Source organism: Ptychodera flava, chromosome 14 (assembly GCF_041260155.1).
Source record: "Ptychodera flava strain L36383 chromosome 14, AS_Pfla_20210202, whole genome shotgun sequence".
NCBI classification, from domain to species: domain Eukaryota; kingdom Metazoa; phylum Hemichordata; class Enteropneusta; family Ptychoderidae; genus Ptychodera; species Ptychodera flava.
Window position 1 is genome coordinate 14,658,247 of NC_091941.1, and position 23,684 is coordinate 14,681,930.

A 23,684-nucleotide genomic window follows, 5' to 3' on the forward strand; every position below is an offset into this window, starting at 1 on the left:
GAAAGTTTGGCTCGGCGATTTCATCGCCTCTTGTACGTCACGTAGCAGCGGTGCCATGTCTGAGTCTGCTGGAATTGCATTTTTCGAATTGCAAACATTTGATTGACAAGTTCCAGTGTATGTTCGAAAGTAACATATAAACTGCAAGTACCGCTTAAAAAAAAATGAATGTACATTGTCATAAACCCCGGCACTTTATCACTGTAATCCCGATACATTTTTGTACTCAACCAAAGCTAAAGTGCAAGTAAATTTAAAGTGTCGGAAAAAGTCCCTTGCCGAGCATAACTATTCCGAAGATTTTTTCCTACATATTATACTGCATGCAGTACGGAAGCGTATTCGTGTCACATTTGTAAGGAAAAATAAATTAAAAATTACGAGAATTGAAATACGAGATTTTGATTCTCGCAATTACGAGATTTTGATCCTGGAAATCACTTTTGTTGTGATATTTCAGCTCATCGAATAGTATTTGCGTGGGCTTGTTGGGGTTTTGCTTCATTGAACATTTCTGTTAGCGTCTATTTGTATGCCGACTTCTCGTTTCAATGACGAATGATGAAAGAGAACACAACACGCTCCAAAGGGACGAGTCCTGCCGTGCCCGTCACTGCACCACACCGACAGTACGACATGTCAGAAGTCAACGAACAATTACACACATTTTAAGAAGCGGGACATCATTGAGCAGTTGTTTGAATGTTACCAAGAGCTGCAATTGATCGGAGTTTCGTTAGCATGCTACATGAACTTTCAATGTGTTGTTGATTCAAAAACTCGTAATTACGAAGTTTTGAGACTCGTAATAACGAGAATCAAAAACTCGTAATTACAAGATTCAAAAACTCATAATTACGAGAATTTTAAACTCGTAATTACGAGAATTATCTTGTCCTGAGGATCTGGTCTGTCATTGTCATTACTAATGAATGGATATTTATCGTAAAAAGCTTAGGTCAAGTATTCGCAAATTTCTAAAATCGCAGAATTGTGTGGTTTTCAAAACGACAGAATGTGTGCGTAATGATAATCTCGTAATTGTCAATGTTTATTGAATCACGTGAAAAATTTAATTATCACTGTGATATTACAACTGATCGTCTGTTTTGGATCTCCTTATCACTTCTGTCATAAAAATAATCATCTTTTCGCTTTTATTTGCCATTTTCAATCTTTGCTTAGGTTCTTAAAGAGACACTCCCACTAGGTAACATTTTTAAAACACATTTTTTAATGCCAACGGTCGATATTTGACTTGGCGACTGCGCGCGGATCGCGAGATATCAATAAAAACATGTCATTTCCGAGCGTATTTTCACATCCCGAAGTTTTCCGATAATTTCTGATTTTGACCCGAAATCCCCCGAAGGTTTGTCGTTGTGCTGATTGACGATATTCTAGGGAGTCTACAATAAGTTCGAACGACGCAATGAATGTACTTCGCACTGCACTGCAAAGACTTTATATTCAGTATTATGCCTTTACCTCAGGTAAGTTTTTTTAAAAATTCTCCTTAGTTTTTTGTCGTTTTCATTATTCTAAATCAGTTGTATTATATTTTTAACCAACACCACATAAACATCAGTTTTTACGTGTTAAATATTAGACACCTCCAATGACTACATTTTGTCGTCTGCCCGCCGCGCGCGTGGTATGCGTCTATGCATACCACGCGGCGGCCGCTATGTATCAACCGCACGTAACTGTGATAGTCACCTATGCGAAATTCTGGTGGAATCAGCATAAATTGTTTTTCGTTTTTTCGCCAAGTCAGTAAGACTCAGCTCACTCACATTCCTGGCCGCTGGATGTGCGGGATCGACAGTGTGGGAAAAATCGATCCCACACTCTCAGAAACCGTCCTACACTCTGCAGTAAATATTGCACGAGCTCTGATTGGATGATTACAGTCTGTTTGTTCCACGCGCAAAATGTTATCCAATGGCACGACGAGTAACACACGGACCAGAACTACAAAGTAAGCAGGTCAAAGTACAGTGGCAGACGACAGACTTGTCACGATTTTGGATAATGTTGTACGTGTCCAATGTGAATTTAACGCATTTTGTGGTCATGTGAGAAAAAGAATCTCACACACCAAGGACCTGGGATCAGATTTCTCACACTCGTTGGGGATATTTTGTCTCACACTCGCCTGCGGCTCGTGTGAGACAAAATATCCCCAACTCGTGTGAGAAATCTGATCCCAGGTCCTTGGGGGTATGAGATTCTATTATTCTCCCACGGGCATGACCGATCACCGACGCAAATGGTACTGTGGCGTACAACAGCGTAAGCGTAGACTCGTACTCCATAGCTTAGTTGACAATGGCCCCAGTGCCGAACGTACGATGTTCGGAAGCTGAATTTAGGTGGGCCACCGGAATTCAAACTTTTACTTTTACTTTTTTGAAGACATGTTTTTATCGATATCTCGCGATCCGCGCGCAGTCGCCACGTCAAATATCGACCGTTGGCATTAAAAAAATGTGTGTTAAAAATGTTACCAAGTGGGAGAGCCTCTTTAAAAGGAGTATACTTTAATTTGGTCATTCATCTAGATAATAATGTTTGTGTACTGTTCTTTTATGTTGGGAGGAAACAATGAAAGGACACTCATTGTAAAACATTCTTCTCTTTACCTGTCTCGGTACATACTTTGATTGTGAATATCTTTGTGAGCAAATAATAGTAGTTGGGAAGTCTGGAAATCTGTCCGACTTCCTCGTTTACCACAGTTTAGGATATGTTTTATCATATATAAAGAGGTGTCAGAAGATGTCAGTCGTTCGTCATAATTTTACCGGAAACCCCACATGAGGACAACTGCTAATCTATGCTGGATTTAAAATAAATAAAATCGCATCGGCCGGTATTTGTGGTACAGGAATTATCTCCGGCGGGGGGGGGGGGGGGGGGGGGGGTGCTTGTCAAGTTGTCGGAGAAGACCCTAATAAAGGTGTTAATAGGTGTGAAGTATTTCATAATGGCATACTAATGAATAAACAAAATCTATACGCTCTGCATACTTGGCTAGACTTTGATCTGCCGGATAATACACTAAATATCTACAAATGTAGCCATGTAACAGTCCAAACTTTATTCATTCATTCATTTATTCATCTACGCGTGCACTTTAATTGCTTGCTACTCCTTATCAAATCATGATTACACCATATTCTCGTTGAACAATAACCAACAACATGTATGAGGCAGTAATAACATTAAAGAGCTCAAACTATAGAAAGACTGAGTTGTTATGGATTAAGTCTCATAACCAAGGGAATCAAGGCTCATAGTTACGAGAATCGAAAACTCGTAATTACGAGAATCAAAAACTCGTAATTACGAGAATCAAAATGTTGTAATTACTAGAATCAAAAACTTATATTTACGAGCATTAAAATCTCTTAATTACGAGATTTTTATATTTTTACTTCCAGAAATGGCACGAATACGCTTCCGTAATGCAGTGTATAAGTCTTCTTCTGACTTATTTCAAATAGTATCAGTAGATCACGGATCATGATAAATCGCATGATACAAATCAGATTACTACCCTTTGCTTATTGTTGTTTGTTTTAAAAGTTACTGTGAATATGGTTATTTAGAATAAGCAGGTGTAACATACTTGATCTGTATGATGTAATATTCGCCATGACGAATCCATGGCGACATAATGTTTCACTACTCTCCTCCGGGAAATTCAGCGAAGCTCCCTTTGGTATTGCTTTCGGCGGTATTCCAGAAGGATATTGGTCTGTCATTGCATTCAGCATCATTATTGCCGTTCTATACTTTCCTTCCATTCTTTCCTTGAACTCTTCGTCAGTTACTGTTTGTTTCTCTTCTTCTTCGCCAATGATAGCGCACCGGAGAGCTTGGCGCGAAACAACATATTCTGACTCAGACTCTAGCTCGCCAAAAGGCTCAAGATTATCCAACGGAGTGCTGTCTTCAAGTATATCGGACTTGATGTAACTTGGAATTTTTATTCTCACACTCATGTCAGACAACTTAAAGAGGTAGTCTGATATTTCTAGATCCTCAGCAGTCTTTTGATCAGTTGGCTTTCCTGCCTCAGGGTCGCAAGGGAAGTAGTAGACATGTTTTATGCGAACTGAAATGTATAATTATAATAGGCTATAGTGTTGATTCGAGACAGTAGAATAAGGAACACAACATTTTACAAGACCGCCATTATTTTGTAATTAGAATGAAAACAGACTGTCAAAGAAGAACAAATGACTACATTATTTTGAGCTCGAGAATTGCCTTGTGAAATTTGGAAATAAAGCTCGAAAAACAATCTGGGTTGTTAAAATTGGCTATTTATTAACATAATTGTTATTATTCCAAATGTTAGCAAATCAGGGACCTTGGAAGTTATCCATATATGATCCTCCTTCCGATACGTATTGGCTGTTCGGATCACCAAATGCAAGTGCCCTATGGGTCATTTTGAGTGCCGAAAACTTATCTCTAGTTACATCTCATTTTAACGATCCACTGCATCGTGTCAGTTAAACTGACAACGATAGACACGAACTGTTTGAAGTTGCTCAGGGTTCGCTCCAAAATACTTCTAATGAGGAACTGTCTAAAATCAAGAATTACGTACACAGAATATCTGTTTTGAAGGGAAAGTATCTGGAGACTACAGTCACCATATAAATGCATGATCGATTCATTTTTTCGGACGACTGAACATAATATTAAGGTTAGGCCTACAGTGGCCCACTGTGCGTGTATATCCCATGTTGTTTTATAATGCATAGAAGCCAGAATAGGCCTACTCCAGAAACAAACAAACAAATAAAGAGAAAACAATAAATTGAATAAGAATTGAAATAATTTACGAACAACACATACAACATATTCTAAATATTATATTTTGATATTTGTACGATACCTGTTGCGAGATTTAGGAAAATACCACTGAAAGAAAGATAAATTGAACCTGGTACAAAATTTTACAAAGCACCATACAATCAAATATCAGGAGTTCTGACGATGAGTTACAATAATAAAGTGGCTGTAATAGCTACAAGGTTTGTCAAAAAAATTGTTTTCATGACACCGATGCCTACCTTGTAACATATGCTTTGTACAATCGCTACATGGTTTGCGAGACGCATACAGCGTACTACCTTCAAGACGTCTGCCAAACTTAAGTACGAGAGACATCACCGGGTGTGCATATTTACGGCTGAATTCCGCAGCAAACAAATATCCATCAGCATTTTTCACCACAACACCCATCTGAAAACAAGTACGCACACAAGTGTCTTTTAAGTATGAGTTGACAGTCTAGGTAGTTTTAAGGGACCGTTGACAATTAAAACAAGCGCACGGTGTACGCAACTTCTGTGTTTGGTGTTTTGTAGTGGGTTTGGCCACAGACAAATATAGAAAACAGACTAGCAACGTGGCATGCCTTTTGTTCCATGGTCGTCTCGGTAGACTATGGCCTTTTCATATTAAAATGAGCTTCAAAGGTGTTAAACGTTTTGGAGACTTTGTTTGTGGTTGATAATTGCACGAGATTATGCAAAAAATACGACGAGATGGCATCGTGCTGCCTGTCGCGTAGCAACCATAAGTAAACTTACTTTGTTAGCTCTCAAGGCAGAAAAACTGCTTCATGCCAATCATAACATAACACGACAGCAGTTTCATAAACATGTCCTTTCTTGACGAACGTGTAACAGACGGTATGACTGACCGTAAACCATTGAGTAACACCAGACAGAATTGATAAAAGACTTCCAAATTTGGTTCAAATACACTCATTATGTATTCATAAAAATATGACAGGAATTTTTAAAACGGTAAAACTCACTTTCCTGAAGCTCAAAACACTCCCGTTTTCGCCAGCACGCCAATTCCGCTCAGCACCACACGACAACAACAACACAAACTTTGCCGAACATACTTTCGTTTAACGATTGGCGAAAATCCGAAAATTACCGAAGCATGCATGGCCGGCACTCTTCGGAAAAGAGATGCGAGAGCAATTGACGCGAGGCTAACATGGATTGGTTACGTAACCGCTTCACGCCTTGAACAATACCCATTGTTGGTCTGCTTCTATATTTGTCTGTGGGTTGGCTATACATGTATTTCGATTACAGTACATGTTTTTTTATCGCAACATCTCGCTATACGTTTTTATATATCGCAAAATATCGCACTGTATGCCATTTGGCGTGTGCCAGGTCAGCGCGGCAACTGCGCTACACCAGCATTCTATTGACATAGGCCTACATGTGGCACAGTGCACGTGTAAAATAACATAAAAATAGTTTTGGATACACTGTTTCATTCATATTGGTTGTGTCAATGCCGACTTGGCGGTGAACAAAAATTGATTTTAGAGCACAGGCACCGTCGTAGTTGACAGCGCTTTTAGTGTAGTATAATAATCGCAATCATACCAATCCATAATCCAATGACAGTAGGTCAGAACTCGTAAGACAATGGTTGTAAACATAGACACAAAACAGCACAGAACAGACAGTAAATAGACGGTACACAAACAAAGTCATATTCATGAAAGAAAGATATATGGACCTCTGGCCAGAAGACCAAGAAGTGATGTCAGGTGTTTCGAAAATAGTAAGCGCATCCTGCCCCAAATGTGGCACCCGCCATATATCAATCTATAAGTCAGATAGGTAGTGGTCACTAACTAAGGCCCAATGTCACCGATGCCATCAGTGATCATTTGTCGAAGAGAGATATTGTATTTATCTACCAGCTTGCGATACCTGCCAAAAAAGCGTTTGAAAGTAGAGACAAGTCTTGCTCTGGTGTAACCTTGATTTCACAGTTTGGAAGAGAGATGGCCTGTCTCTCTACAAAATGACCATATGAACTGCATGCTCTAGCATAATCGAATAAGCTGGGAAATATATACCCCATAAGCTGGTGAGAGTGGAATATTACTTATGAGGTGTGAAAAATTGATGATACTAAAGTTGAAATCATCTCTCTTGTCATATAGCCAGGAAGAAAGGTGACCAGTAGAGTCAAATTCAAGTAAAATGTCCAGATATGAAGCAGAAAAGGCCGTTTCTGTAGTTTATTTAATCTCTAATTCTGGAGGATAAATCATAGCGAGATATTTACTAAATTCAGAGTTATTCATTGAAATAACATCGTCTATGTATCTATAGGTTAGATTGAAAGTTCGAGCTACAGAGACCTTTTTCTGTTTGATTAGGTTCTGGACAAAGGATATAAAGGATATAGTTAGGGAAGGCAAGACACGGTCACCCTCCGTGAACATTATTCGCCGTGAAAAACAATCAAACTCTTTAAACGTGACAGAATACATGATACGATCGATGGCTATAGACCCCTGACATTTAATGTACGACTTTGTTACAGTGCACGTGTAAAATTATCATATAATTTGTCTTATCTGAGTTTACAGTTAACTTATTGGAATTGCATCAAACACTTACAAACCTTCTGAAATCAATATCAATATCATTAGTATCCAGTTGGTGTCATCAGCAAACAGTCTAAAGTGAAGGTTACTAGTTGATCATTTAACAAGAAAGGAATAGGCCCTAAAATTGACCCTTGTGGGACTCCGGATTTGATTGGCTTGTACGAGGAGGACTTGTTACCGATAGAGACTGTTTGCTGACGATTTGATAGGTAACTCTAAAACCAAAGAAGTGGTAAACCTCTAATTCCATAGTGCTCTTGCTTCTGAAGAAGAATGCTGTGATATAAATTGTCAAATGCCTTTCATGACTGAAACTACATGTGCAATAAATATATATGCACAATCAATCCGGCCTGCAGGGAAAGAGTTAACATCCTTCTCAGAAGTTAATTGTATACAGCCTGCACATACAGGAAAATCAAGTCATATCAATCGATGAAATTCTATCAAAATGTCAGAATGAAATGTTGACATGATCAAACTTAAGCCGAACACAGCGAAACACAGAACAAATAAAACAATTAACAAAGCAAAGTAACTAGACAAAGACCAGATATGAACTGAAAATACTCACTTGTTTCAGTATAAGCTTATAATGAAGGTTTCTCTAAATTTAATCTTTTCAACATGTTTACCACATGGAAGTATCATGATCAACATCGTGAAATAATATTCACCACAAATTAATTGGAAAGGCCATTTAACATACAAATATGTAATTACCTGAAATAAAGATGCTAAATTTCTTTTGCTGCTGTCATTTTGACCTCGAGCAGGAAAGAAACAATAAGTAAAGTTTAAATCAGGTGAAAACACCTTCAGCAACTTTCTATGAAATCATTGTAGTTTAGCAATTCATTGAGAGGACACTTGTCAATATTTCTCAGTATAGGCAATATATCAAGTGTAATCAAATATGGTATGGTACTTTTGACTCATATTACTAATAAAATAAGGTCATGATATATGCAAATAAGCCGTTAATTGACACTTTAATAAATATGCAAATGAACAATGAATTAAGTTGACACTGGTAAATGCTTCACAGACCAGTCAATATCTATAGCAGGTGCATCAAATTTGATGCTGTGATTAGGTATATTACTAATTGCAAAGTTTATAATATATGCAAAGAGCCATCAATGAACTTGACTCTGCTAATTGCTTCACAGAACAATCAGATATCTGTCAGATCAATATCTGAAGCAAGTTTCATCAACTTTCGCATAGTACTTTCGGAGTTAAATCACTAAGTATAAAACTTTCTTTAATATGCAAATGAGCTGTGTATTAACTTGGCATTGCTCAATGCTTCACGGGACAATTAGATATCTACCAATATCTGTAGCACGTTTAATCAACTGTGATGTTGTAATTTCAGAGTAAGATCACTAATTACATAGTTTATTGAATATGCAAATGATCCCTTGATTAACTTGACACTGCTCAGTGCTTCAGGCGACAATGAGATAATTATCGGACCAATATCAGTAGCAGTTTCACAAAATTTGGTGCCATAATTTCAGAGTTACATCACGAATTACAAGTCATTAAATATGCAAATGAAGCGTCAATTAACTTCACACAACTAAATACTTCACAACACAGTCAAATATCTGTCGGATCAGTATCTACAGTAGAGTTCATCAAATTTGGTGCAGTTATTACGGTGTTATATGACTAATTACAAAAAGTCATTAACTATGCAAAATAAGCTGTCTATTAACTTGACACTGCTAGAAACTTCTCAGTACAATTAGGTATCCATAAGATCAATAAAGAGGTGTGTAACCCAAAAGATTTCATCTTCTGATTATTCCATACCAATGTACTTACAAATAACTGTTTACTGTGCCATCAATGGTTATGGTTTGTCGGTTTAGGGATTCATGTTATAAACATAAATCGTACAACCAGCCTTCAGTAAGTCCGATTGCAAACACAAAGGTAAACGAGGTTCCTGTCTTGTTTAGGATAATAGAATATTCATTTCATGTAGTTCTCTACGTCTATGCACGTTCGACACTAGTGCACACTCTATCTGGCTTCAACAAGGAAATTTTAACGACGGCGGATGAAGTTATATTTTACCTTATTGTACGTCTTTGGTGTCTCGTTTTCTTCAACAGCACGCTCTGGGTCTTCCGCTAACGGGTGCTGGTGCATCCACATTGCCATAAACATAGCTGTATCGTCCAATGCAGGCCTTCCTTCTGTTGCCAATTTTGACGCAGAAGTCTATCAATTGTTATTCATAGATTCATATATGTCCTCTTGTCGTGCAGACTTCAGAATTGTGCTGCTGTGTGTAATTCTAAGTAGGTTACCCGTGTGATCGAGTGAAAATTCCTGGAAAAAAAGAAATTGTATTCAATTCTAATTGCGAGAGGTATTCTGCAAAGTCCGAGTCCTACACAATTCATCTACTGATATTGTAATTGATGCGTCAACTAGGGAAATTTTTTTATGAATTCCAAAGAAACATGGACGATATACTTATAACTGTCTTCACGTTTATTTTCACCGTGTATTTACATCCCAAACCTGTTGTTAACTTTAAAGTGTAGGGCTGAAAGAGCGTGGATCGAGTTTCTGAGTCTTTTTGATCTCAACCATTGAAGCATATCTGCAGTGCAAATGACTCTTTTTCTGAGAATCTTCCACGCCCTGCAAGATATCAATATGATCCACCCCTTTTGTTGTCAACAGAAATTACGGTATAACTTTAGGGGCCTCAAAGGCTTCCTGTCCCGGTTTCGAGTACCTCAAAGAAACTGCAGAATCATACTACTTGTAAAACAGTTTTTAACTTTGGCCCTAGACTTGCTGCAACTTTGCTGGCATATAAATATAAACAGAGCAGATTTGAGGGATAACCTTCAACAGACTGTCACGTTAGTGGTTGTAGGCTGCTGCGTATAGATCGTGCCATGGAGTGATTTGCCGGCCAGTAACTGCTGCCGATAAAAGCCAAGTGACTGGGGTCATGTGCGAGAAATACGATTTGCAGTGATTTCTTTGACGTTTGAATTCAGCAGTTGTAAATGTGTAGAGTGACCAAAAATTCTATAAATTGTTCAAAATTAAATTCGATAAAAAGAGCTTACATCGATCGACTTCGCACACAGGTGATTTTAATGTAGAGCTCCATATATTACCGACATAAGTGACATGTAGCACATGCCGTAGTCATAAATCTCGTGATCACAAATTGTGAAGCGACAAACAACATTACACCACATATTTCTCTTGCTGACAAGGTTGATTACGAATTTCAAAATTGAACTATAGTGAGTGACCTTGGGTTTGCTTAAGACGCTCATTTTGATAAAAAGAGTTTGGATCGATTTGGAACACAAGTATTTTTCCCTCAGAGCACCTCATATTACTAACATAGGTGACACGAAGCAGATGTCGTAAGTCTCGCGATCACAACTTAAATATGTATCTCGATGGTATTTTCCATATACGTACTTTAGATCTGCTCAAATGCATAAAGGAAACAGACAAACATGCAACGACACACAACAACGACTTGTGAAGGTTGAAATGCAATTTAAATATTGGGGTTGTTATAGACAGACAACGCAAATAGAATAGGGTCATAGGTCATAGTTGATGGATGCGATGTCGAGAAAACAATCAACCCAAAGCATAGAGGAAAGAAATCAGTCCCCTTGGGTGGGGAGGGAGTTTTTTGTCCAACGGTTTACCTTATTTTATTTTATTAATTTTGACTGTGATATTTCAAATAAAGTTCAAGTCCAAACCGTCTGACTGCTTTTTTAATTACTACAAGTAATTTTATTAATTTTGACTGTGGTATTTCAAATACAGATTTCGACTCCACGCCGTCTGACTACTTTATATATTACCGACAAGTCCTTATCTCCTCTCCAACTTGTATATACGCCACTGTAATTGCTCCGAAAACATTGCCAACTTGCTAATCCGCTGTCGCTATCAGCGGATTAAGTGATTGAGTCAACACCACAGCCGTCCTTATTTCAATTAGAGTGGTATGTGCACTGGTTGAAGAGGAGATAAGGAATTGGAAACACAGTCAGACAGTTTGGAGTCGACAGCTTTATTTGAAATATCGCAGTCAAAATTAATAAAATCAAATATTAAAGGTAAACCGTTACACAAAGAAAACCTCCTCCCCACCCAGGGGACTGGTTGAAGAGGAGATAAGGAATTGGAAACACAGTCAGACAGTTTGGAGTCGAAAGCTTTATTTGAAATACCGCAGTCAAAATTAATAAAATCAAATATTAAAGGTAAACCGTTACACAAAGAAAACCTCCTCCCCACCCAGGGGACTGGTTGAAGAGGAGATAAGGAATTGGAAACACAGTCAGACAGTTTGGAGTCGAAAGCTTTATTTGAAATATCGCAGTCAAAATTAATAAAATCAAATATTAAAGGTAAACCGTTGCACAAAGAAAACCTCCCCACCCCAGGGGACTTTCATCTGCCCCTGTGCCCAAAGCTGCTATGGAGTGACAAATATTTGTGCTCTTGTCCATTAAATGCCTCTCTTTTTGCATAAATCCTGCATGCTAACTGATGACTCGAAAAATTGGAACATAATTATTAATCATTCATTATCAGAAGGTTCTTCAAAACATGGTTACTTTACCAATCGTACCCATCATGTACAAACAAGCATATGGGAACATAAGCCCTAAGTAAAGAAGTATTTGCTCCTTATGAAATTAAAGTCTTTCTTTGTGAACTATTTTAATTAAGACTCATAGTTAAGTTTGTCTCATAAATTACATGCAAATGAAGATGTTTGTATTTTGATAGAATTACATCATCCTTTTAGTCCTAATTGCGCAAAGAATCGTAAAATGGCCGACATGATCGCTGGGTATGTCTATTTGTTAACCCCAGGGCTTGGACTCCTATTGATTTTACGGGAGTTCAGCTTTCTTCCTTTTTTTCTTCTACAACTTCTTCTTCCGTAAATTCTTTGCCCTCTGTAAACTCAAAAAGCCATTTTGCGTAACGTTTCAAACTTGCAGTTCGCTGACTAATCAGGGTAATTTCTATTTCTTCACCAAATACATCTGAAAGTTGACTGACATGTTCCCTGAAAGCAGTTTTTGTATAGACAGTCGTAACCGTAGGTACTGAAAACATCTTTTGGAGCATGCGTTCTTTGGTCTCGCCAGAGTACACAGCTTGTACGCGCAATGTGTGTAACCATGCATAAAAGTTATAATTGAATCAATATATGGCAAAGATCTTCACGAAACGAACGTTTTGGATCAAGTGAGTTTTCTGCTGTCTTTGAGTGTGTGTGTGTGTGTGTGTGTGTGTGTGTGTGTGTGTGTGTGTGTGTGTGTGAGTGAGTGTTTCTTGATCGTCTAATTGTTTTCGATTGTTTGCAAAAAATCGAGTAATGTATTCTCGACTCGATGATTGTGGCATGTGAAGCAATAGACTGAGTAACAGAAGCAGTCATGGACGGCAACAGAAGGCTGGGCTCAAGGCGAACAACCAAGTGCAAAGTTGAAGCATTATTATTGTTTCGCAGCGTAGGATTTCATGTGTTGTTCTAGGAGATGCTAATGTCTCCTTCGCCTTCCTCAAAAATGCATATATTCATCACAACATGCATGTATAACGCACACTGAGCATGGAACTTGTTAGCATTTTTAGCAACATACACAATTATACAAAATCTATTTATTTTGATAGAACTCCATCGTTAAAAAACAGTTTATGTCGAAAAGCGATGAGCTGCAAGTAAAAAGAGAAGTAAAGCAAAGGTTGCAAATATTCATGTATGCAGAAGTTGTGGTATATCTAAGCAAAACATTTACTCATGGGCCTTTAAGGGTGCCCGAGTTCCTCAACGAAACAGCAAAAACAAATATTGTAAATATAAAATGTAAAATATTGTTCGAAAGATCAGCCTTCTACCATATTAACGTGAGCGAAAAACAACATACTACTATATGCAGATTAGCCAGGAATTTCCTATCGTGTCGATAGAAGTTCTGCAAACGCTCGGTCACGCGTCTGTAAGCCGCTGCAGGTGGCGAGGCCATGCCGGGGTACAACCAAAGGCAAGCGCTCTTCGGTATGATGGACAAGTCTTCTCGATTCTTCTTCTTCTTTATCACATTTTGTTCGAAAAACAACATTATCTCCCATATTTCTGTTGCCGATAAGGTTAATAAGAATATTAATGATTCTCATTGCAAGAAATTAATTTGTGATTGTCCAAAAATTCCTGGACAGAGAAACCTTGTACCTTCAACCAAACTATGTAAATTTAATCTTTCGTCTTGCTTATTTTCTATGTCCTCTTTAAAACACGTTCGGGCAATCTCTTGATAAACACAATATTGCAGAAACAAATTGATACCGTAAATAAATGAAATGCTTAAAATCCATACATGCACATAAATGATTATTTGATAGAGGGCTATTATATTTTACTCTTATAAATGTTAAATATAAACATTTTAACAGAACAATAAACATTATTTAAATGAAACCAGGCAGAAATGACCAACTTACGGTATATGTAAATTCCATTATGAAACTTCATTTTTGCTTTTGGTACACTCGAAATGTGAAAAAGCAGGGTAAACATCGAAACTTTGCTGAAAATTGTGAACTGTTATGATTTCATCCCTTATTATCACAGAAAACATATTTTAATTGATTTAATGTCAATAACCATTTTGACATTTACAATGTTTAAATCGATCGATTTCCTTCTCAGCTGTTGTTTACCACAGAGCTCCTAATATCTGTGACGTGGGTGACACGTAGAGAATGTCGTAATAAAATGTCTCGCGATAACAAATTGTGCGCAATACACCACATATTCTGTTGCTGACAAGGTCAATTATGACTTTTCATTGTTTAACTTTACTTAAGTGACCCGGGGTTTCCTGAAGACGCTCATTTGATGAAAAGAGTTTATATAGATCGATTAGCAAAACTGCTTTTTTCAGTGTGCTTTACATCGATGACATGGTCGCCATGTATAGAATGTCTCAGTAAAACGTGTCACGATCGAAAAATAACACATTATCTAGACCGTATTTTACATACCTGCCTTTCGATATGCTGAAATGTAGAAATGAAACCAAAAAGACGTGTTGAAGAAGTTGGGTCACGTGGTTTTAAATATCTTTACAATACCAGGGTTGTTACTGAATCGACAGGTATGACACCATTGCACACAATGGGGTAACAGGTAAAAATGATGGATGTCCGAGAAAACAATAAATTCTACGCGACAAAGTGTGAACTATGACCGTGCTCTTGTTCGTGAACACGCCTCTCCAGCTCTTTTTTGCGCGGGTCCTGCTATTATTACTTAATTGTAACATTATTTACCTTTCCTGATCGGCTGGCCTAATACGGAATAAGAAGACTTGCCCTGTGGGCATATAAATATCAAAACAGAATAAGGAATGAACCTTAGCAGACTGAAAGGTGGTAGGCTGGTGCTTAGATCGTGCAGTGAACGCCTTGCCTCTTGCTTGACCGGGCAGTAACTGCTCTGGCGAGTTCAGCCAAGCGACTTGGAACCAGTCTACAGAATAAGGTACCATGTCGCAGTTATACGGAACCGTACATGCGCACAGACAAATTTACGGGGCACATAATCTCCGAACGAAATATATTTGCCTCGATGAAAATTAAACTCCTTCTTAGCTAGTAATTTTTATGAGGCATGTTGCAGTTTGCGGTCCTTAAATAACAAATAAATGAAAATATATGACTTCTAACGAGCCCACATCATCTTTAAGTGCTAAAGGGTTCTATTGGGGAATATAAAGGACGCGCGTTGTTACGAAAAAACGCCGTGTACAAATACGTATTTCTATGCGCGTTCGCGCAGGAGATTTTGTTTGTACCGTGTGGTCGACTCGACTTCCGGTAAGTGACCTACGGGATAGCTGGCATTTTGTTCCCCGGGATATTTTCATTCTTTTCATGTACTTTGAGTCTTTTATTTTTGCCAGTTGGAAAGTGTACAGTCGCCTTGGATATGTGAGTAGCTACCGTACGTTGTAAGTGGGAATGCGATCTAAATTTGCTGAATTGTTGACTAACTGTAATGTTGTACTTTGAGTCAATCTCAAATCAGTAGTGCGCATAATAAACGAGTTTCATTTCTACATGTAGATGCTATACTTGAGAGCATTCCCGTTGTCCAAAAATTTGTAGCTCATATTTGGTATATGTATGTATACCACGGAGAGCTCATATTGAAAATCGGCTCTGTCGGTCTGTCGGTCTGTCTGTCTGTCTGTCAGTCTGTATGTATGTATGTATGTATGTATGTATGTATGTATGTATGTATGTATGTATGTATGTATGTATGTATGCATGCATGCATGCATGCATGTATGTGACGTCTATGTATTTATGTATGCCGGCTTTTATGTATGTATGTATGTATGTATGTATGTATGTATGTATGTATGTATGTATGTATGTATGTATGTATGTATGTATGTATGTATGTATGTATGTATGTATGTATGCATGCATGCATGCATGTATGTGTGTATGTGTTTATGTATGCCGGCTTGTATGTATGTATGTATGTATGTATGTATGTATGTATGTATGTATGTATGTATGTATGTATGTATGTATGTATGTATGTATGTATGTATGTATGTATGTATGCATGTATGCATGTCCGTCCACATAAAAAAACTCGAAAACAGAAGCACCCATTATCTTAGTATTTGGTGTACAGATGCACCTATGGGTGAATATGTGAATTATTCAAATGTCAGCTTATATGTCAATATCAACAATATGTGAATAAGGTACAAGAAGGAAAAAATCCAGCAAATTCCTAAAACTCTGTAACCAGAGGTCAGATTAAGGTAGTATGCATCTCGAAAAAGTGAGAGACCTAAACAGTTGCTCAAACTTTCCTTAAAGGCGGAGCCTCCCTTTAAAACGGCGCTAAGCTATGACTGCGTTCATTGTGGAAGTGGACACCAAATAGGCAACACGCTGACACACACACTCCAGAAAATGCCTCTTTTTAGCTCCGCTGTCAGCGACGCAGAGCTTATCAAATAGGTTGATTTTCCGTCGTCATCGTCGTCGTCGTCCGTCGTCGTCGTCCGTCGTCGTCCGTCGTCGTCCGTCAACAATTGCGTTCTCCTCTGAAACTGCAAGTCCAATTGCTCTGAAATTTTATATCCACTTCACTTGGGGTGACCTCACTTCAGTTTGTTCAAATCGTGGTGAAATTTGCATATTTGTATTTTTGGGGCATTTTTTGGTGTTTTTGGTAAAAAAATCTTCTTCTCTGAAACCGCTTGTCCGATTGCTTTGAAATTTGATATGCACTTTACTTAGGGTGACTTCAGTCAGATTTGTGTAATTTGTGGTGAAATTTGCATATTTGTATTTTTAAGGCAATTTTTGTCATTTTTGGTAAAAAAATCTTTAAAATCTTCTCCTTCAAAACTACCGGTCAGATAGCTTTGATATTTGGTACAAAAGTCCCTAGGGATGATCTATTTCAGATTTGTTCAAATTGTGCAGAAATATGCAAATTTGCATTTTTAAGGCACTTTTTGCCATTTTTGATCAAAAAATGTATTTCTCAAAAAGTACTAGTCTGATAGTTTTGAAATTCGGTATACAGGTTTCTATAGATGAACTAAGTAATATATATTGAATTTTGTATATTTGGGGCAATTTTTGCCATTTTTGGTCAAAAAATGTGTATTTCCAAAACTACTCATCTGATAGCTTTGCAATTTTGTATATACACGTTCCTACAGATCACCTCAATGATATTTATTGAAATTATGATGAAATCTGCAATTTTGTAATTTTGGGCAATTTTTGCCATTTTTGGTCAAAAAATGTGTTTCTTAAAAAGTACTGGTCTGAAAGCTTTGAAATTTGGTATACAGGTTTCTACAGATGAGTTAAGTAATATATTGAATTTCTGATGAAATCTGTAATTTTGTATTTTTGGGGCAACTTTAGCCATTTTTGGTCAAAACATATATTTCTCAACAAGTACTGGTCTAACAGCTTTCAAATTTGGTATACAGGTTTCTATAGATGAACTAAATTTGATCTTTTGAAGTTATGATGAAATCTGCAATTTTTGGGGGTTTTTTTTTGGGGGGGGCAATTGTTGCCATTTTTGGTCAGAAATTTTATTCTCAAAAAACTACTCATCAGATAGCTTTGGTTGACATGTTCTTAGGGATGATCCGATGTGATATATTCAAAGTATGATGAAATCTTCAATTGTGTATTTTTGCAGCTATTTTAGCCACTTTTTTCTGGCCACTGCATTGAGCTATCAAAGATTTCCACCTTCTTCATCAACAAGTGTCAAAAATAGTTATTCTCTACATAAACACAGCGGAGCTATATCGGCCGCTAGGTCGCTTGTTAGTTTTTCCGGCCGCGAAAAACGCAGACAGACTGTCAAGCGGTTAGCGCGAAGCTGCTGCCGATCGAATCGCGCGAACTCTGTGGTTATATTCAAATTCTAACGCCTGGAAGACGAGTTTTCAGGAAATTCGCGCATTGGTGATGGGAATCAATGACCGTTGGCGATTTGAACCGACCGTTAATCAAACACCTGTATAAACTCTGTTTGCAAGATTAGCAAAAGGTGACAAAAAGTTGAGATCAGTTTGTGAAATTAATATTATAGAAATCAAACATCGTACTGACCAAGTGTTTGACAGGGAGGAAAACTCCACTAATGCGAGAACCTGGGTATGAAAATTGCGGCTTTAAGGCAGGTATCTTTCAACCATTCTCTTTCAAATACGGCGGTTTCAATCGGGTTCGAACTCACAACGTACGGTACCCAGTCACCTAGCGGAGAAGCCACAGACAAAACCGCTCGGCCAAATCCCCAATCTCAAAAAGAGTGGTTCAATAACCGAGCTAAGGTGTAATCAAGGATAAAAATTGGGGGTCACCATACAAATTTTGGTAATAGAGAAACAAATAACTCAATGTTTACCGATATTTTAAATTCAAAATGGCCACCATCCCTGTTTAACTCTTATTTCGAAAACTAAGCCGGTGAAATGTTTTCTTACACCAAGAGCTTAAATATTAACTCCCACAAGTGGTATATCATAAAGCATTGTATAAGTTTGAGAGTCCGAAAATCTGTCCCCGAGGCGCATTCTACCTTAAGTTGAAACTTGGTATGCAGGGTGCTTAAGGTAACCTTACTTAGGTGTATTCAACTGATGAAATTTGCATGTTTGTATTTTGGGGGCACTTTTTCCCTGTTTTTGGTCAAAAAATCTTCTCTGAAAAAACTAGTCCGATTGCCTTAAAAATTGGGATGCATGTTCCACGTGGTCACCTCAGCCAGGTTTGTAAAAATTGAGGCGAACTTTTCATATTTGTAATTTTTGGGCAATTTCCCCCATGTTTGGTCAAAAGTCTTCTTCTCTGAACCCGCTAGTCTTATTGCTCTGAAATTTGGTGTGCATGTCAAGGGTTGATCTAGTCAGCTTTGCTGAAATGGTTATGAAGTTTTTGTATTTGTATTTTTGGGCACTTGCCAAGTTGTTTTGAAATTCTATATGACGTCCTTTAGTTTGATCTACACGAGTTTTGTTCATATCATGAAGAAACGTGCATTGTTGTATTTTGATTGAATAGTCTGGTTGCAAAATCTTGAGAACCACTTCACGTTATTTGGTCTGTAGATGCACGCTGAACAGTAGATAGGAATTCGTCCAAATGAAGTTTTCATTACCAAAATTGTAAATGAGCAGAAACACTGAAAAATGATTTTTAAGTCTTGTTTAAAAATAGGGCCAATGTAATCACTATTTTAGTCTGTATATGTCAGTCCATCTATCTGTCTATCCTTCCATTCATCCGTCAGTCTGTCCTTAAACCAAGTTCGTGGAGCTCATAACTCAGAATCACCACATCAAATGTGACCAGCTTAGACAGGTAGAATATTTAGATGGTTATCAATAACATAATGAAATCTTGTTGGTATGAACAGCAGCATATGAAGAACATATCATTATGATTTTTCATAAAATGCAATAGTTATATTGACGAGAGAGTCATCAATTTGGTATTTGTTACATATATTGATAGGGACAATGTATGTGCTATTTTGGTTAATATGACATCAAATCAATTCCAGCAATCGTTATCATTCAAAGCAAGTAAATCAATAGGTCCAAGAAACAATACACTGACAAAATCAATCATGCAATCTCGAACCACTAGTCAAGTGGTGGTACCAGGTGTCCGGAGTGCGTAAGCATATCCGGTTAGCATGCTGCACAATTTTATTGTTACAATGTTATTGTCATGTAGACACAAAGACCAACAGTCTAAATTGTTCTGCATATGCAATATAAGTAAATTACTGAGACACCACAAACAAACAAAGACGTTTAACGCCATCACATCTAAAAGAATAATTTGCTACATCCCTAACTTGTCGATTGTGTGTATTATGTTTCGCGAATGAATCATGCTATATATTGAAGAGGAAAATAAATTACCCCACAGAGGCTCGGGCCCCTATTGATTTTCCTGGAGTTCAACTTTCTTCCTTTTCTTTCACTTTTTCTTCCACCAAATCTTTGCCCTGTCAAATCTATAGAAAACCCGTTTTGCGTAACTGTTCCAAACTTGCAGGGTTTATTGGGCCTAATAAGTACTCGTACACATGACTTTTATAAATAGGTGGATCATTTGAGTTGGCGGTCATCATGGATTTAAATTTTGCACTCGGCCTAATTTGCATTAAACCTGACCGATCATAATACTGTCAGCAAAGTTTTAGGCCACAGTACCAAGATACTATAGGCCAAATTTCAAGATCATTGTCCTAATGGATATTGAGAAGAAGATTTTTAAGTGTTTAAATTGATATTTTTGTATGCCAAAATTTCCCTGACATCTTGTGGATATTAAACCTTAAATGACATTTGACCCCTCGTCGCTGACTAAACAGGGTAATTTCTATTTCTTCGGCAAATGTATCGGAATTTGACCGACTTGTCCCATTTTGTCGCGGTTGAAAGTAGTATAGTATATGTGTAGACAATCATAACAATGGGTATTGCAAACATCTTTTTGTGCCCGCGTTCATTGTCTCCGAGTCGCTAGACGACACACACAATATAAACAAATATTTAAAGCTCACACCACGGTCCCTCCACACACTGTGCTCACACCAAAGTAGCTCAAAGACCCACTACAAAAAATGCTATTTCTTGGGCCTTTTTCAGGTTTGGCCAATAGACTAATACCAGTACACAAAATTTGTGTCACTATGTATGTATATTAACTTCAATGACAGAAATCCCTGAAAATAATAGTTTTGGACCAAATTATTTTCTGCTGTCTTGCTCTTATACATATTGAGTGTTTCTTAATCGTCTAATTTTTCTCGACTGTTTGCGAGAATTTCGAGTAGTGTATTATCGACTCGATGATAGTTGCATGTGGAGCACTACACTAGAGCAACCGACAAAGTCAAGGAGGCAACACAAGACGGGGCTAGACGCGAGCAACAAAGGGTAAATTTTAAGCATTATTTTGCAACATAATATTTCATGTGTGGTTTCAGGGGATGTGTCTCCTTTGCCTTCCTCAAAAATGCAATGATATTCATCTAAACATGTATAAACATGTATAATGCCCACTTAGCATGGACCGTGTTATTTTTCAACAATATGCAATGAACAATGTACAGTGAACGTCCCTATACTAAAGTACTGGTTTGCAAATCAACAATATGGATCGGAGTCACCTGACACAAACATGGAGAGCAACAAAAGATAGGGCTTGGGGCGAGCAACAAAAGGCGAATTTTAGGCATTGTTTCGCAGCATAAGATTTCATGTGCGGTTTTAGGCTAGGGGATGCAGGTTTCTCTCTCACCTTCCTAAAAAACATATCCGTCACAACATGTATAACACACTCTTAGCGTGGACCTTGTTATTTTTGAGGAGCACAGAACATTATCTAAAACCTATTTATCTTGATAACAACTTCATGACGGAAACTGAATTTGAAATAACAACTTCCGTTTTAAGATGAGGCATATAGCGACACTTGAGTTTCAAATTTTATATTTTGGAATCAAGTGGTAGCAATTATTTTGATAAGGAAACCGTTGGTAGAGTTCCATACACATTCACCGTGGTGGATAAGGCGATCGACAAATAGCATATGGCATGTTACAAAAAGTATATAAAAAATCAAAATTACATATATTATTATATTGACTGTAATTTTACATACCTGATTAAAAATACGTACTAATGAAGAAATGACATGTACAATATGTATACCACAGTTCTCAACACGCAAGACACAGTATACGCCGTTCCTTGTTTGATGTTCGTGTTTGTTTACAGTATACGAGTCATAGAGATCACTCTTGGATCGTATAGTCTAGAGGGTACAGTCGCATGACGAATGTCTCTGCTGCGACGATTAACCCTCTCAGGCCTAAACCCCTATATATAGGGGTTGCTATGGTAGGTTAGGAGAAAGTCAGACCTGAAAAGAGTTAATTGACATGTAAATCATGCAGCTATTGAAAACCTTCACAATACACGTTTGACGGCTATCACAGATACTTCACAGTGAACGCCGCCTACAATAGTACTGGTTTGCAAATCAACAATACGGAGACGTGCTGTTTCCACCCGCACAATATGTCACGGTGTTTGTAACTACATATAAAGATTTTACATATACCGAAGCAGTTTTGTGGGATTCTACACATCATGGTTGAAGCTTGAATGGTAAAATCGATCAATCAATCGATCGATCACTGGTGTGAATAAGAGAAATAGATTGAAACAAATATTTAAAAAAACAAGTTACTTGAAGAAAGTTGAAAAGGGTGTAGCAATAATGAACGCATTTAAACTGTTTCAAACTTTAACAGGTCATTGACAATGTCACAGTCCCTGCTTGTATTTGGGAATTTGTCAGTGGAAGTAACTAAATTGAAATCAAATATGATGCACATGACAAAAAGAAAAGAGGATCTATACCAAAGATCTGTCTATGACTGATGCCCATATTTGATTGGACTGTAAACAAGTAGATATTGGTATGAATGGCATAGGATTATGTCCTTTTATCAAGTTGGACAGAATTAGGTGTGTCATGTTCTGGCTCTTGAAATATCGAAATTCAACTGATCTGCAAGAAATTTATCAAGGGATATCCAATGAATGGCTCTTGGCATGAACAAGTCAGAATGTCAGATATTAACATGAAATGCTCCCGTTTTCATTACAGAAGAGACTTACTATAATTAGCTAATGATATTGCTATAAAGTCCTTTCTTGGCTTTTAAAACTTTGTATGATCAACATCTGCGGCAACTTTCATAAGATTTAGTGCAGTCATTCAGGATAGAGATCGGTAATTACAAACACTCTTTCCCTGTGTAGAGGTCAAGTTTTACTACAGAAAACAGTGGGATTGGTCCAAAATATGGCGGTTACAACGTAAAGCCAATCTGGGCTGCCACCCTAATTTCTAAAGGTCATTAAATATGTCAATTAGGAATTAATTGCCAGGATGCGGCTAAATGTTTGTGCATGCTAGTATAGTACTGTAAGACAATCATCTGTACCACGTTTCATAAAATTTGATGCAGGGCTTCTTGACATTTACCCTAAATACAAAATTTTATTAAGGCCGCGTTCAAAAAAATTATGAGGGGGGGGGGGAGGCTGGAGGAATCGCGATTGAAATCTTATTTTTTTTTCAGACTCCCCCCTCAATACCCTCAATAATTTTCAAGTCCCCCCTCAATACCCTCAAAAATTTCCAAGTCTCCCCCCAAAAAATACCATATAGCCGCATATTTATTAGGAATACTTGCAGAGTAAAAATAAACATGTAATGTGTCATTCTGCACACAGATGTTCAACACTACCTCTTATCATCAGGTTGTAGAGCCATATACCTAGGGCAAGTTCTTAAATTGAATCATTTTTAAATGCATCAGTGGACTTTTGGATTTCTCAGTCCAAGCAGACTTGAGTTTATCCAACTCTGGCCAGTTCAATGGCACCAGCTGAAAAGCACACAAAATGACAATCATGAGAGAGTATGAAAATTGTGTATTCCTAGCTACGTTGAACCAAATTGTGAAAAATGAGCACAGTGACCTACCATTTTTTTTTTCAAAAGTACAAGACATATACAACTTAGA

At 37.6% G+C, this 23,684-nt stretch overlaps 1 protein-coding gene across 1 annotated transcript in view; it reads right to left on the minus strand.

Annotated features, from left to right (window-relative positions):
- LOC139149487 (cytidine and dCMP deaminase domain-containing protein 1-like) overlaps nt 1-23,684 on the minus strand; it is a 696,744-nt gene that overhangs the window by 632,945 nt on the left and 40,115 nt on the right. Inside the window, exons 3-5 of the mRNA XM_070721260.1 lie at nt 9,554-9,668; nt 5,094-5,265; nt 3,635-4,123 (exon numbers count right to left, since the gene is read on the minus strand). Of these exons, the coding sequence (XP_070577361.1) occupies nt 3,635-4,123; nt 5,094-5,265; nt 9,554-9,668 (776 nt within the window). The remainder of the gene's footprint in view (nt 1-3,634; nt 4,124-5,093; nt 5,266-9,553; nt 9,669-23,684) is intronic.